This window comes from Xenopus laevis, chromosome 6S (assembly GCF_017654675.1).
Source record: "Xenopus laevis strain J_2021 chromosome 6S, Xenopus_laevis_v10.1, whole genome shotgun sequence".
NCBI lineage: Eukaryota > Metazoa > Chordata > Amphibia > Anura > Pipidae > Xenopus > Xenopus laevis.
The window spans coordinates 30,454,738-30,472,076 of NC_054382.1; the positions used below are offsets into that span (position 1 = coordinate 30,454,738).

The window sequence follows — 17,339 nt, forward strand, 5'->3', positions numbered from 1 at the left end:
ACTGACTACTTGCCCTATGGTTGCAACTTGTCATATATTTAAGCTAAGGTATTAGAATAATAGAGCATCTAAGTCAACCCAGTCAACAACAGTTATTATTTGGTAAATGCAATTCATACTGGTTAATGAGTAAGGGATTTAGTGTCAGTCCTCAGCACATGTGCCTGCTTCTCTTTACAGGCCTTTCTGGCACAAGAAGCTCTATCATGAGAAAGTGAGCCCTGTACATACTGTAAGAGCTGCCTTAGACAGGTATAGGGCTAATTCTGCACATTATACACCCAATGAATGATGAAATAGTAAGTGGCGTACACATGGGCATGAATTTTTGCCTTTAAGTATACACAAATTAGAAGCCACAGCAAACAACAACCTGCAGAGCGCTGATAAAAATTGTGCATAAAACCATAATTTGGGCCCACCCACTGTCTTCAGGTGTGCATGAAATATAATTTTTGCACACCCAAATAAAAGAAATTAAGAGGGAAAATAGGCACTGGGTACTTATAGACCTTCCACATTGCAGATGCAATTACACAGACAGCTGACGCAAAACTTTGCCTTTATTATTGGTGGGCAAATAATACAGTGGAGAAAAGTGCACAACAGGCACCATGCGCTTCAAACTTTGAATATTTAATACATTTTTGGAAGATATTTTATTTGTTGAAAAATTACTTGTTAGACTATGAGAGTTTTGGAAATTATCTCCATGCTAATCTAATTCTTACATATTATTACAATAAAAGCAAACAATATTTTATCACTTACTTTTCCCGACTGCAATCTCTGTTTTCTTGTTTCACAAACTTTCTTTACAAAGAGTAAGCTGTTTATCTGATTTTTTATAGTGTTGATATCTGGTAGAGATGAAACATAAAATGAGGAATTTCCAAGAGAATACATTTAAATCACTCAGGAAGTACAAGCTTACTTTGCTACTTTTAATCCTAACATATATGGAATTTATTGCATTAGCACTGAAATGTTTCCTGCTTATTTCATATACTCGCTCCACAATTTTCTAAAAGCCCTTTGTTATATTTATTTGGGGAGTGTGAAAATATTTATATTTTATGAATTAAGATCATTAGCCTTTCAGAATCGCTGCAAACAGAGTAAAGACAATTCAGTCACACATACCATCTCCAACAGTATCCAAAGAACGAAGATACTGCAGTTCTTCTGTAGCTTTGTCTCTCACAGCTTCCAATTCTCCTATATTGTCACTTAATTTAATAACATTCATAAAGGCCTCATAGTTGCAACTGAAATCATGAATCTGAAAACAAAGGGGAAAAGTGTGCAGAAAAAAGGTGAAGCATAATGCAATTAACAAGTCCCGACATACTTCTGTGTCATATATACTATAGATAATTTCAGCAGCATCAATTTTGTTGACTTGAGATCACAAAAGCTACATGTAACCAGTTATTATTGGTTTTATGTCTGACTTTGTACTCTATAAACATAATTACTAACAAATAATATGATTTGCAGACTTAATTTATATGTGTTTACTTCTTTGCACAACCACTTAACATGTTCTGGGGGCAACCTCTTGGCACACACACCAAAACATGGTACAGAAGAGCAGGAAAGCTTATTACTATTAGAGGCCTATTTATCAAATCATAAATTTGTGAATTTAAGAGGGTTTTTTATGTATTTTAATAAATTCAAAATGTTATCAAACGCAATTGTTTGCTTAGTTATTAAAAAGTTCCAATCTAAAAAACTTGATTGAATAAAATGCAGATGCATAGAATTCTTATTCTACTCATTATTTTCAATGTTTATAACAAATTTTTCTTCAATATTTTTAAATTCAAACCACAGTAAAAATATAAAATTTGAACACTGACAAATCAGCCCCAGGTAAAATATATATATATATATATATATATATATATATATATATATATATATATATATATATATATATATATATATATATATATATATATAAATAAACTGTAACACTAGTACATATTATTAATGGGTAGGGTCGCATTCTAAGAGATTAAAGAAGAAATACGTGTAAAGTTTGCTGTGTTCAGTAACAGGAGCCATAGAAGAACCAGTCACTACTGCTCTACTTCAGAATGTGAAAAGTCAACTTATGATTGGTTAGTAAGGCACATGGATCCAGGGCAATGTCATTAAGCAATGCCCCTAGCAGAAAACTGAGAAAATCAAGAATTAATTTTTCGGAACTCACCATCCAAATGATATATTGATTAATATAATCAGGATCACTGAGCTGGTTTATTAAAGGAAGAAGAATTCCTCGTGAAAGGATTTCCTGTATGCAAAAAATAAAGAATAAAGTTTTAAACAGTTATCCGTATATTAAATGGGCTGCTAAAGTCAGATTTTTTGATGATTAAGCTAGATATGGTATACCTCATATAAAGATCCACTATATGAGCAAGAGAAGCTAAACACTGTCTAAAATAAAATAACAACTTCTTCAGTTGAAACACTCATTGCTGAGCTCCAAACTATCTCTAGAGGCAATGCCACAACAATATCTATTTACATTGTGTGGCAGTTTAATAGGGGCTCACAGGTTAAAACAAACCCAACATCATGTACAATGCCATGTCAGCTGGTGTAGTATAAAGGTCACAGTCATCGGACTCTGGCGCTGTGGAAACAAGTACAAGTATGCGATCTGTTATCTGAATACCCGTTATCCAGAAAGCTCCGAATTACAGAAAGGCCATCTCCCATAGACACCATTATAATCAAATCATCCAAATTTTTAAAATTGATTTCCCTTTTCTCTGTAATAGAATAGTGCCTTGTACTTGATCCAAACTAAGATATAATTAATCCTTATTGGAAGCAAAACCAGCCCATTGGGTTTAATTAATGTTTAAATGAATTTATAGTAGACTTAAGGCATTAAGACCCAAATTACGGAAAGATCCGTTATCCGGAAAACCCCAGGTCCCGAGCATTCTGGATAACAGGTCCCAAAACCAGATTATTGGGTTACATGATTTTCTAGTAGACGTAAGGTCTGAAGATCCAAATTACGGGAAGCATTCTGGATAAAAGGTCCCATACCTGTACTCATAAGTGAGGAATGACTTTTCACCATCTGGTAACCTGACAGAATGGTCTAGGTTTGGAATATGCCAGGACAACTACGTGCCTGAAAAATTATCCAGACTCAATTCGAGTTCTTTTAAAAAATTAGATTTTTTGAGAATTATTATAATCTGGCCCTTTAAGAATTTGAATGCGACTATATGGCACCAAAAACCTGCCAGATTACTGTATAAGTCAATGGGAGAGGTGCAGTGACCTATTTGGAGTTCCTGACATTCACATTTTTTTTGGAGAAAAAACTCGAATCGAGTTTGGTCAAATTCAATTTGATTTCTGACAGAGTTTAACATATTAAATTTTATTAATAAATAGTCGAATATTAGAATTTAGAGTAAAATCGAGTTCATGTGAGATAAAAAAAACTCACATGAATTTGAAATTCGACCCTTGATAAATGTGCCTAATGTCAAAAGTAACATTTGGTGGTGGAGGAATAATGGTCTTGTTGTTTTCCACGGTTTCCACAATTCTGTGCTTCCTACTTGGCAGCAGTTCGGGGAAGCCTTTGTTTCAGTGTAATAATGCCCAAAATTAGGTCTGTACTCAATGGGTTCGCTGGAACTTGAAAAGCTTGCACAGAGCCCTGACCTCATCCAAACTCTACACCTGTGGGATGATTTGGGAGCAAGGCCAACATGAGAGCCAAACCTCACTAATGCTCTTGTAGCTGAATGGAAGAAAATCCCATCACCAATGTCCTGAAATATAGTGAAAACATTTTCTAGAAGTGTAGAAGCCATTATAACAAGAAAGTGAGGACCAAATGAATATTAATACCCTTGGTTTGGGAATGAGATGTTGGAAAGGCAGGTGTCTGGATACGTTTGGCAATGTAGTATAGTGTATATACTGTACCAGCCCAGAGTGCTGCTTTAGTTACTTACCAAAAAGCTCAGGTGCCCAGTTATCATACACTAGGCTGGACATATACTATATATAGACATAGTACTATGGATCGTCTCTAAAGACAGCTACAGTTTCTCTAGGTCACAAAACTTTGTTTTCAATTGCAAAATAAAGATGTACGTAAAAAGCATTATTCTAAGATCTTTGCTTGTATGAATACAAAAAGTACAGAAGATCGGGAATACTGGCATTATATAAATGATAATATCTCTATCAGTCCCAGGACCTTAGTTCCTTTGGTTGATATTTCCTTTCTTTCAAAACAATGTTTTGCAGGTTCACCCATTTGAGCTACCTTAGCAGCATGGCACACGGGGAGATTTGTCATCCCCAGTTAAATCTTTGCAACTGCAGGCGACAAATCTCCCAAAATCGACTTTCTATTGAATAACATTATGATCGTTGCAAGTAAAACTTAGTTCTTGTAATAGTACTTAGTACTTGTAATTATTAGTACTTAGTAGTAGTTTTTTGGAAAATGCAAGGGGGCGTTTATGCCAGTACAGGTATGGGACCTGTTATCCAGAATGCTCGGGACCTGGGGTTTTCTGGATAACGGATCTTTCCATAATTTGGGTCTTAATGCCTTAAGTCTACTAGAAATTCATTTAAACATTAATTAAACTCAATAGGCTGGTTTTGCTTCCAATAAGGATTAATTATATCTTAGTTGGGATCAAGTAAAAGCTAATGTTTTATTATTAAAGAGAAAAAGGAAATCATTTTTAAAAATGTGGATTATTTGGATAAAATGAAGTCTATGGCAGACAGCCATTCCGTAATTTGGAGCTTTCTGGATACCTTGTTTCCGGATAAGGGATCCTATACCGTACTAAGTTTTACTTGCAGCGATGTAATGTTATTAAATGGAAAGTCTTTTTCATGTGATTTGCCGCCCGCAGTAGTGAAGATTTAACTACAGGTGACAAATTTCCCAATGTGCCATCACACTTAAGCTTCTGTAGAAATTGTTGCCTGCTTGTATAGAGGTATGCAAGCAAAAATCTGACGCCATATCTAGAAGTCAAGCATGGAAGTTTGAACAGCTGTAAAAACTGCTGTGGTTTTAAAACAAACAAGTATCAATGCCAGGACATCAGCTCCTGGGGATAATATGGATATCATTACTTAAACAATGACAGTGCCCTTTTAAAATTTTATTTATCATAGCTTCAAAAGTAAAAGCAAAACTATTGGTAATTATACAGCTTAAAGGGATATGGTCATGGGAAAACTGTTTTTCAAAAGACAAATACATTTTTTTATATTTAATTTTGAAATCTGACATGGGGCTAGACATATTGTCTGTTTCCAAGTGCCCCCAGTCATGTGACTTGTGTTCTGATAAACTTCAGTCACTCTGTACTGCTGTACTGCAAGTTGGAGTGATATCACCCCCCTCAGCAGCCCATGGGAACAATGGGAAGGTAACCAGATAAAAGCACCCTGGTAGATATAAGAACAGCAGTCCATAGTAAAAACCCATGTCCCCCTGTGACTCCATTCAGTTACACTGAGTAGGAGAAACAATAGCCTGTCAGAAAGCAGTTTCATATTGCAGAACTGGCTCTGAAAGCACATGACCATGCAAAATGACCAGAAATAGCTGCCTACACACCAATATTTCAACTAATAAAAAAAAATATACTTGTTGGATTAGGAATTACATTTTATATGGTAGAGTGAATTATTTGCAGTTTAAACAGCGTAATTTAGGAATAAAAACGACACCATAAAAATCATGACAGAATCCCATTAAAAAATACTTCACTAGCATAGCGGTAGAGATATAGCATAGCATAGTTTTATAGCATTGGACGCAATCCTTTTCTTCAACAAGAGACAGAAACCGGGACACAAAAACATATTTGCTCTGAATGTAAAAGGGTTAAAACAGTCTTACCCTCACAATATATCGCATGATTTTATTCTGGAAGTCTCCAGGAGGTAGCAATAAATACAGTAAAACTTCACATAAATCCTTTAGGCACCCTGAAATATATATATGCACACCAATTATGTCAGTTCTGTATTGTATGAAATAAAAACAGGTATTCAAGAGAAAAACACACACAATCATTCCTAAAATACAATTACAAAAGTTTTAGTGTAACCCCCAGTGCAAATTAATTACTTTTACCTGAATATATTTAGTACAGGTATGGGAACTATTATCCAGAATGTTTGGAACCTGGGGCTTTCCGGATAATGGGTCTTTCTGTAATTTGGATTTTCACACTTTAAGTCTACTAGAAAATCATGTAAACATTAAATAAACCCAATAGGCTGGTTCTGCTTCCAATAAGGATTAATTATATCTTAGTTTAGATCAAGTACAAGGTACTGTTTTATTATAACAGAGAAAAAGGAAATCATTTTTAAAAATTTGGATTATTTGATTATAATGGAGTCTATGGGAAACGGTCTTTCTGTAATTCGGAACTTTCTGGATAAGGGGTTTCCAGATAACGGATCCCATACCTGTATAGAATAATGCATGAAGAGAGAGAGAGAGAGTGTGTGTGTGTGTGTGTGTGTGTGTGTTTAAAAAGTTCTGGAAACAATATAATAAAAAAATAATATTTTGTTACATATTTATCAAGAAAAGTAATGGAAAAATACCTAATAATATTTTGAGTTTGCGATTTCCTTTGAGTGCTCCTATACAAGTTATCCCAGGCTCAGCACATATACATCAGCCATACACAAGCCACAGATGCTTTTAGGAAACAGCACACCCCACTAAAATGCCTTATATATAGTCTTTAAAATTAATATTTATCCAGTGGCGGAACTACCGGGGGTGCGAGCGGGCCAGGGCCCGCACCCCCTCAGGGCCCCCCCAGGCAGTCCGTTCGCCGCTGAACATGCCGGCAAATGCGGCCGTACGGAGGGGGGCGGGGCCCGGCTGTGCGTCACGCACCAGGGCCCGCGCCCCTCTAGGATCGCCACTGTATTTATCTTAAAGTAAAATTTTTAAGTCCTGGAGTGTTAGTTTCTAGCCTGTAGGAAGTGTGTGGGATCTGAATGGATCAGTGATTGGATTTTAACATATCAGGACATGGCCTGGGCTCGAGTCCTGCGCGGGTCCATTTTTTGGGACCCCAACCCGGCCCGTACACGCAACCTGCAATCCGCAATCCGCAACCCGCATTCTTACCCGCTTGGACTCGCTACCCGACCATACCCACAAGTACCTTATCCGCAAGCCTGGACCCGCGACCCGCTGACCATCAAGAATCAGGAAGTGCTGTAATTGGAAACCGGAAGTGACATGATCGGAAGTAGACGTGATCAGAAAAAAAAAGGAGTAAAACAGGAAGTGCTGTCATTGTAAACCGGAAGTGACGTCATCGGACGTAGACGTGACCAGAAAAAAGGAGTGAATATCGATATACCCGCACCTGGAACTTCTAAACGCAACCCGTAGGGTACCGCAAGTTTTTGCGGGTAACCCGCGGGTACCCAACCCGCTGCAGGACTCTAGCCTGGGCTGATTGGAGACATGTCTGTCCATGTGAATAGCCCACAATTCAGGGGGCCGATGTGAAAGGGCTAATAATTGAGGGCCCCTAGGGGGCCTTCTAACTCAACTCAAGGGGATTCCATGAGAGGGGCCCCTGGAAGCTACTATTACAAGAATAATAGCTGCACAATACCACCTGTGAAGGAACCTAATTCATTTATCAGCATTCTCTCATTTTTCACAGATTTTTAAATGACATACATGATGGCTAATAATGGTTTCACATAGTTCCTTAAAAATGTACAACCTATAATGCTTGTCATGTACAGTATGTTATATTCAGCTCTCTTGGCAAACAAACATTAGGATTGTATAAAGCAACCAACCTTCCTCGTCTTTGGATGAAGTGCAGACAAGGTCACGGCAGACACATTTTTGCATGTCAACTTCAACCTCAAAAAAAGTATCTATAAAAGCTTCAGCTTTATCTGTACCTACGATTAAAGAGAAACAAGAAATAGATAGATGTTTGCAAATGAAAGGAACACAAAGGAAAATATAATAACATGGGTTTCTGGTGTCCTTCATTGCCCCTGTGGTACTTACTCCCACCCAGATCCTGTGAAAGTGTAGCACGGTAGAATGAGAGCTGTAGAATATGCTTGCAAAGTTATTTTTAATGTAATGTAACTAGTTTGTTCCATTGCACCATTATCCTTAATATATCCTAAGGGCTGTGCCAAGCTAGTTATTTGTTTAGCTCAGCTTCACTAGAAAGTGTGGCTGCTGTTCACAACCTGATTTATGCCCTATCTTTATAGTATTAGTTTCTTAAAGTGCCCTACGGTGTTTTAGTGATGGCTGCAATGACCCCCAGCATGGAATGCTTGAGACAAAGATGTACAACAATCACACAGGTATTTGGATGCCCCAGGGTACTTGATGATTCAGCCAATCATTGTTTGTCTTCCCATGACATCAGCAATGATGCCACGTGAGCTCACCTGCACTAGTTACGCACAATGCAGATATTTAGATTTAGCAAAGCTACACTGGGCAATATAATCACCCATGTGGCCCCAGCCTAAGCTTTTTGAATTTTTAAGCAACAGCAGTTGCTGCCATCCAGAGAGAATAATAAAGCAATATGCTGATGTCCATTCTAAAAATGTTCATTCTCTCACTTGCTGCCTTGTGTTACTGCACACTCTGCTCAATACACTGACTGTGGGAACATGATTATGGTATCCCTGGGGCACACATGATTACAAAATTGGAAGCAACATTGTACTACAAAGTAATGCAAGTGGTTAATTTATTACTGTTCTATAAACCAAAACAGGGAATAAGCAATAGCTTTTCTAGCCTTAGTGCAGTTCACAACAGTAATTAGCATAACTATCATTACTTTATTGGTGTTACGAACTTAGATTACTAAGGGTAGTCTAAGCCCAAGCACATTTGCCACTCCGAAATCAGTACCTTTCATTTGATCCTCCTTTTCTGCCATTTTTTGTTGCGCTTTTCTGAACACTCTAAGATGAGTGGCAAAGTCATCCACTAAACGGGTGGTAAAATAAGGCTGCCAGTCAATTTCTTTTGACCTTGTAGAGAAGGGCATACGTGAAATACGTTGGCAAATTGTTACAATCAAATATATTAATAAAGCCAGATTTAAACTCATTACACAAGCAAAACATATTTTTGAATGAGAGCGTTAATCACATTACATATCTTTCCAGTATTCCTTGTTAAAGGGCTACTAAACTTAACCTATTTGGAGCTGCTTAAACTGATATTATTCATAACATTTACAAATATACAAGATAGAATATAGATTTCCAATCAGAGTCCATCTGATAACATGCCCCACCTGAACAATTACTTTCCCTGCTATAGTTAGCTCAATCCTGACTGCACTAGGTTCTATATGCCCTGTCTGAACAATTTATTACCCTGCTTTAGGTAACCAGCTCCATTCTGCACCAGTTTCTATAGGCCCAGACTAAAATTGTTCTGTTTAGTGTTTTGATCCTGAGATGCTCTTGATATATATCTCAAATAACAGGGTACTTCCCCCTCTGCTCTAACCATATACCTAATGCAAAGGCAAAAGATGTTGGAATGTTGTTGGGCACCACAATATCATTTGATCATGATCATGTGGCAGGGATCCCAAGAAACAAGTTTTAGTAACGTAATATGTAATATTACATAAGCAAATGATTTTCAAAATATTTTCTTACTGGTCTGATTTTGTAAATTATTTTATTTACATCTGTAGTTCTCCCATCTGTCATTCAAATGCTATCTGATTTCTAGTGTCAATAAGAAGTGCAACCAGATAGTGGTATAAGTGACAGTCTGAAAGAAGAAAATGATAGGTTCCAAGTAGGAAAATCACTATAAAAATCCTATTGTAGACCCTATCTAGGTAATATTTTAGATATATTTTAGCATAGTTGCTGAGTTTACATTAATGCATAAAAAGTCGAACGTGAATTTATAGGTAAAACATGCTTTTTACTCTTTACTTATTCTACTCCGTTTTTATGCAGTTTGGGCAAAGATATATCTGTTCATGTTATAACTTCAAATTAATTTACTTACCTAGTAGAAAACTGTACAAGCGCATTTTGGACAGTTTGCCTGATTTCAAGGAGAAACGATTCATCCTCACTTAGTGTGTAATACCAGTACTGGACATAATCCCTCAATGAAAACTGTATAACCTAAAATCAAAAAGACATACGTCAAACCATGTAACATTAAGCACATTTCTAGCAACCAGATACAGCTGAATTAAAATGGCTTGTTGATATTTATCTGTTTATAATAAGTCCTCATTAAAGCAGAATGAAACCACCCACCTACTCTTTTTTACTTCAATAAATTTTTATTGTTCATCACAACAATAGTGTACAGTCAATTACTGCTATCAGAAAACACAAAGCAGCATGCCAAAATGTACATACAATAAGCAATGAGACATACATCATCCGTAAACGTACATTTGTTGTGCGAACCAAGGTTCGTACTTCCGTAAATGAACATACAGGGTACAAAAGCATCTTTTTATAAAAAGAAAACAAAAAATAAACAAAAACAAAAAATAATAAAACAAAAAAATATACCTCTCCTGCACTGATACCAAATATACCCTAAGAAGGCTACAGGGAAAAAAGGATAACGGGAGCATCAGTCCCAAATCTATACTCAATCCATGGGTTCCAGGTTAACAGAAACTTCTGATGGGTATCTAATAGAACACTAGTCATTTTTTCCTGGGACATAATCCAATCAACTCTGGACTTAACCGGGGTTATAGGAATTTGCCTCTGTTTCCAGGCTCCCGCTAAGGTCCTCTTAGCAGCTAACATTATGAACGAGAACAGGCGAAACTGAGCATTGGTGAGCTCTTGGGGTTTAACGTTAAGTAGGGCTATTGCCGGGTCTCTAGGCAAGGAAACCTCAAAAACAGAATAAATCATGTTAAAGACCCTAATTCCACCTACTCTTTTTAATTGATCCCCCAACTCACAGAGCCCCTCCACCCCAACCACAACACTGGCTGGCCATAACAGTCCTGGCACTCTGTACTGGTGCTGTAAGCTGCACATAAGGGTGGCAGCTGCAATATTCGGATCTAGTTTCTGGCTACTTGATACCAAATGCCAATCAGGAGTATACAAAAAGCAAGCCAGCACCAGACTGACATCCACTGTGCATGCTCCAGGTTGGCAATTGCTGTCTGGGGGGAGGGGCAGAAACCATATCTGACAGGAGGAAACATGGCAGCCTCCAACTAAGATGTGAAGTAACTGGTGGCTCAAGAACTTATAGCAACAAACCAATGAGGTTTGGGTGGTCATGTGTAAGAGCTCTAAGGGTAATGTATAAATGTACTATATAAAAATTAGCACGCTGAACTTACTACAAACTCACTTGCTTTATTCACATAAGGACTTTATGCCAATGTTTTCTATAAAATTTAGAATGTCTTTATTTGTCACAGTATTTATGACTGATATTGCGTAGTGCACCTTTTACACCTTTCTTTCTATCTATAAAATTACTCTAAACAACCTCACAGAATAACATACCCTTCTCCCAGCACTGATTCTCATTTGGTTTCTAAATTACAAACTCCTGAAGTCTCCTCCTCTCACCAACTAGCTCAAAGAGGAGCCTACTGAGCATGCCTGATTGATTTCAATTGGAGGTAGTGTGCATGCCCAGTAGGCACCCCTTTTGAGGTCTTTTTAAGAAAAGATCAGAAAGGAAAGAGGATGGAGCTTAATGCAAGTAAATTAAGTTAAAAGAGCTGAAGTTAAGTTGCTTGTAATTAAGAAACCAAATAAGACTCAATGCAGGGAGAAAGGTAAGTTATTCTGGAGGATGTTTAGAGTAATCTTTGGGGTTTTACAATAAAAGGCTTAGTTATGCTTTAAGCAGTTTTTACTAGCAGACGAGCATCTTCTATATCTCATCTTCCAAGAAGCCTTTTAAAATAACCTTATTCTCGACCAGTGGCCATTATAACCAACATCATTTGTTGGCATTTCAACTTCATAGCCAGTTTAAGTTCTACAAACTGTCAATACCTTTTACTTATTGTTACATTACTTATCACATTTCAGTAATAAATATTTATGGCTTTTCCTTGATCTAAAGCAGGCATGTCCAAAATGCGGCCCAGGGGCCAATTGCGGCCCTCTTTCAAAGTTACACCGGCCCTCAGCCTCCATCATGAAATGAATAATAAAGAGCCCCCCCAGCACATTGCGATCAGGAATCCCATAGCAGTAATATTAAGGCACATTAGTGAAATGATCTGCCACTTGGTCTATACTGCTGCTTGTGTGCTGAAGGTGTTAGTAATAGACATGTACTGGAACGTAGTGATGCGCTGCTCTCACATACTTCTTTAGGGCTAAAGGTGTCAAAAAGTTTGGGCACCCCTGATCTAAAGTGACTATTCTGTTGCTTAGCAACTGCTACTTCTGCATAAAGCCATTTAATAAACTGTTATGTATTAACTTTACATAAGGAATTAAGTTAATATGAAGTTTCAGGAAAAATAAAAAATCACCTCAAAAGAGGTGTTTAATGGCCAGGCTACTAATCTGAAAGTCAGATTTAGCCAAAGATGTTATAAGAAACATGTTTGTGGAAAATGCTTATGTGCAGAAATTACAGGTTAAATTAAGTTCCTGTTTGGTCAAAGGCAATTGGATGCCTGATCCGAGATTTATATAGTAGTATAACCAGCAGTGGAAAGATGTAAAAAACATTTAACAAAACAGTGGAATATAAAGATGTAGTTAAATATATGAATAATTATCCAAATATAACAGCTTGGAAAAATACAAATTCTGAAGATTATGGGGTAGATTTATCAAAGAGTGAAGTTACAGATTTTCCACAGTCCGCAGAGTGAAATACCGCCTCTCTCCATTAATTTCTATGGGATTTTTAAAGGTGTATTTATCAAAGAATGACAGTGAACGTTCACCATTTGATAAGTACGCCTTTATAAAAAAAAAAAAAATTAAAAAAAAAGCCTTCATTCATCACGGAAAAGGAAACTATTTAAAACATGATATGATTTCATAATTTGCCGAATTAGTAGAGTGTATGTGTTCTTAAATTGTATATGTCTCGCATTATATTTTGAAAAACTTTTAGAAGATTCATAAAAAGTTAGTGAGCATGTCAGTGATATAAGGCAACTCATTTCATGGTGAAAACATATGGTGTATATGTGGAGTGGAAGCTTTTGGGATAGAAAAAATACATATCTGTTTGAGAGGTGGCGATCTAAATAAACGTCTCTTACAAACTGAATCAAGATGGATTCATGAATTGGAAACTTATATTAGGAGATTGCTGAGACACATTTTAAGCAGCTTCAAATAAACATTTAAATAAATGGGTTCATGTAGAAGTAGCAGTTGCTAAGAAACGAAATGGTCTTCTTGTATAATGAAAAAGCCATGGCTCGTAAATAAATATTTATTACTCAGATGTGATAACTAATTTAATAGTAAGTAAAGAGCAGCAGCTATTTGAAGGAATAGAGATTGCTATGAAATTGAAATGCATACAATCCTGGTTGGTGTAATGATGTCACTGGTATAAAATAAATGAAAACAGCACATCCGTAAAGAGTTTACCCAGAAGCCCAACAGTTAATTTGACACTGGGATGAAACACCCATAGGCTTTATCTTTGGAGTGTCCGTGTCTCACATACAGTACCAGCCCTGGTCTATTAAAGTTGTGAAGTGGGATGGATGCTGATGTACCAAGTGTTTATTTTATATTTGTGGGCACAGATGTAGTTCAGCTAAATACAAACTGATTAAGTTTGTAAGTTTAAAGCTTAAACTGTGCAATAATTTAAGGGCTCATAAATGTCAAATAAAGTCATTCTCGAAAGTCTGGAGAACATAAAGTCCTTTTGTACTAGGATGGTATTCTAGAAGAAGTGCAACAACAATAGTCAAGGTGCAACAAATATAAGGTGGCCATACACGATAAGATCCGCTCATATGGTGAGGGCCAAACAATCTTATTATATGAAGGAAATGGGCAACGTCGGGTCGTAGAACTACATCGACTAGCTGATGCGGTCCTCGATTGCAGGAAAAATCAAACCCGCCAGATCAATATCAGCCCGATTTTTGGCCAGATATCCATCAGGCAGACCCATCGGAAGCCCCCACACACAGACAGATAAACTGCCAAATCGGTCCAAAGGACCAGTGTATGGCCACCTTTAGAATTTCGCATATGCGGTAGGGTAATATCCCCAATATTGCATTCTACTGTGAATGCGCCAGGCGGAATCTGCTAAGGGGTGGGTTTTCTTCCCCTAAAAGGAACACTGATTCATTAAGGTTACAGCTCATACAATGGGGCGGTTTTCCTACTTTAATGTTTAACCTGAGTTCACTAAAAGTGGTGAAAATATGTAACAGCCTTTACCTTAATCTAACCACTTACTTAGTGGTTTACATACATTCATACAAATCATGTACATACAATTCATATAAATAAATTCCTTCATACATTCTTATAATGCTTATATAAAAACCATTACCATTTATTTTACAAAACTAAGGTTATTTAACTTATACCAACTCAAGCAACTATGAAATGCACGTATTTATAACCAGGTGCGGGGGGGGGGGGGGGGTGAGACACAATGAAGAGCCTGGATCACACTAACCCCAAGTACCCCATATAAAATATCCTGTTGTTTTGCTTTTTGTTTTAACTCTTTAACATTTAAAAATGGCCACACACCATCCCTAGTGTACAGTTCATAATGCACTGCGATCCAATGGTTTGAAATGTACCTGTTGCAGGGGCTCATCAATCATACTAGCACCTGTTATTCTTCTGTCAATCTTAATGGTTCTAGGTTCACGTTTCATTTCTTCCAAACACTGTCAAAACATGAAAGGCAGAATGATAAACTGATCAAAATAGGAGTATGCTAAAAATAGAGTAAAATAGAGTAAAACCCAATTGCCACTAGGAATTGCTTTAAAAGTTAATGAGAATTTTTTTTTGCTCCAGAAAGAGGTACATGTTTTGGTTAGCTTTTCCTGTGTAATGTCTGAGAAACACCCACTGAAAATGCTGCTTGACAAGAGTCTTTAACCATATAACCTTAATGGTAAGGGCACAGTCAAAAGCATTGGCAGGCAAATTGGAATGGCATTTCAAACTAGGATTTTGTATAAATACAAAAAAAGGCTACAAAAACAATGAACCAGTCATACCCTTGCACATAATAACACATATAATCATATGTTATACATCATTAAAGCAACTTAATAATGTATCATGCCCTTGTGAATAGAGACTATGGGGTAAAACTACTACCTTATTAATCAGATATTATGCAAACTCAAATACAGAGGTAATAAGAGTCTTGATCCACTATTAGGGAGGCTGCTGCTTTTGCTTCAAACACAGGCCAACAATGGCCTTAAAAATTAAAAAGGGAAGGCTAAACATGTCAGTCTGCCTTTAAACAGCTACAAAGAAAAAAATTAGTCAAATTCATCAAGTTATTTCTAAACAAATTATCCAGTGTCTTTCTTTAGCCGATCTGCTAAACTCTTACCCAACTCTTCATCATGTTCTGAAAGCACTCGTTAAATCATTCAAAATGTATCAGATCATTATTTGCCAGTTCTGATGTAAACACTGTTTGTGTCCAAAAAAAGACTAGAATGTAAAACTGACAGCTATTTTTGCTCTGTTCTTGGGAAAAAAAAGTAGCTGTCTAGAGTTAATCAACAGCATTGTCTGCATTGAAAAAGGGGAACCTTATGAAACCATTTCCCTGTAATGAACACTCAGCAGTTTTATGCAAATTAACACAGACGAAAACAAGATATGCTATTAATTATTATTGCTATTGAATTCTTAATGAATCAGATGAAAATTAAGCGTAGGACTGGCCAGATATGGGATGACTTTGACGTAGTTGGCCAGCTTAAATATATTGCAATATATGGACAAACAATCCCTGTGTTGTTTAAAGGGTAAGGCATTTTTTAGTAGCAGTATGCACAAAATGTCTCTGTCTTAAATATATTGATAATGGGTTGAGTGCAGAGGACTCTTGTAGTTGACTATATGTATTTTGTGGTCACAGCCTCATTGCACCCCCGCCTAATGGTTTTAAAAAATAGTGGTGAGCACAACTTTCCCTTGTTTGTTATAGTTATACAGGAGCAGTGACCAGCTCCATGTTGTAGCTCCCACCCTTCCCAGCTATAGTCAGGTGATCCCACTGGTGTCTAATAAAAGGGCAGCCAAGTTTGGGAGTTTTACTTTGAAAGCAGCTAGTAAGTTGCAGGTAAAACTTAGTCCCTTTGTAAAATGTATAATGAAGCAATAGAATTCTTAATGAATCAGATGAAAATTAAGCGTAGGACTGGCCAGATATGGGATGACTTTGACGTAGTTGGCCAGCTTAAATATATTGCAATATATGGACAAACAATCCCTGTGTTGTTTAAAGGGTAAGGCATTTTTTAGTAGCAGTATGCACAAAATGTCTCTGTCTTAAATATATTGATAATGGGTTGAGTGCAGAGGACTCTTGTAGTTGACTATATGTATTTTGTGGTCACACCCTCATTGCACCCCCGCCTAATGGTTTTAAAAAATAGTGGTGAGCACAACTTTCCCTTGTTTGTTATTGCTATTGAATAAATACATGGAAGCTGGTGTAGGGGGGAGTAAGGAAAGGTTGGACTTGGTATCTAAAATCAATGAAGGAAGTGTGTGACTTAAAGCTTAGGGATAATGCAGATACAATAGTTGCTAATATTCCACAGATGCTGCTGAGAAATGTATCAACTAAATGTATCAATTTATCAATTAGATGGGGAAAATTGGAACAGTTCAGATTCAGCAACTTGATGACTGACCTGCCAGGCTGATACACCAGAGACAGGAACATTTAAATTAAATTTTGGAAAAAGGGTTAAAAAATTAAAAATCGAAAGCTATTGTAAAAAGTATTTTTTTCTGGTGCAAAATCTGAAAATAATTGAACTGAAAAAGATGTTTGGAAGGTACGGTATATACTCGAGTATAAGCCGACCCGAGTATAAGCCGAGGTACCTAATTTTACCTACGAAAACTGGGAAAACTTATTGACTCTAGTATAAGCCTAGACACAACTACAGCCCTGTCTCCCAGCAGCGCACCTTCCGCCAAAGAGACTCCCCCAGCGATCGACCGGACTTCTTTGCAAAGTTGATGGTGACAGAGAATTGTGCAGAGAGTGCTGTGTGTCATAAAACCATCACTGATCT

The 17,339-nt window shown here is 37.0% G+C and overlaps 1 protein-coding gene across 1 annotated transcript in view; it reads right to left on the bottom strand.

Moving 5' to 3' along the window:
* snx13.S (sorting nexin 13 S homeolog) overlaps positions 1 to 17,339 on the bottom strand; it is a 73,844-nt gene that overhangs the window by 26,724 nt on the left and 29,781 nt on the right. Inside the window, exons 5-12 of the mRNA XM_018269211.2 lie at positions 14,856 to 14,945; positions 10,103 to 10,224; positions 8,975 to 9,096; positions 7,879 to 7,986; positions 5,930 to 6,018; positions 2,222 to 2,305; positions 1,144 to 1,282; positions 772 to 860 (exon numbers count right to left, since the gene is read on the bottom strand). Of these exons, the coding sequence (XP_018124700.1) occupies positions 772 to 860; positions 1,144 to 1,282; positions 2,222 to 2,305; positions 5,930 to 6,018; positions 7,879 to 7,986; positions 8,975 to 9,096; positions 10,103 to 10,224; positions 14,856 to 14,945 (843 nt within the window). The remainder of the gene's footprint in view (positions 1 to 771; positions 861 to 1,143; positions 1,283 to 2,221; positions 2,306 to 5,929; positions 6,019 to 7,878; positions 7,987 to 8,974; positions 9,097 to 10,102; positions 10,225 to 14,855; positions 14,946 to 17,339) is intronic.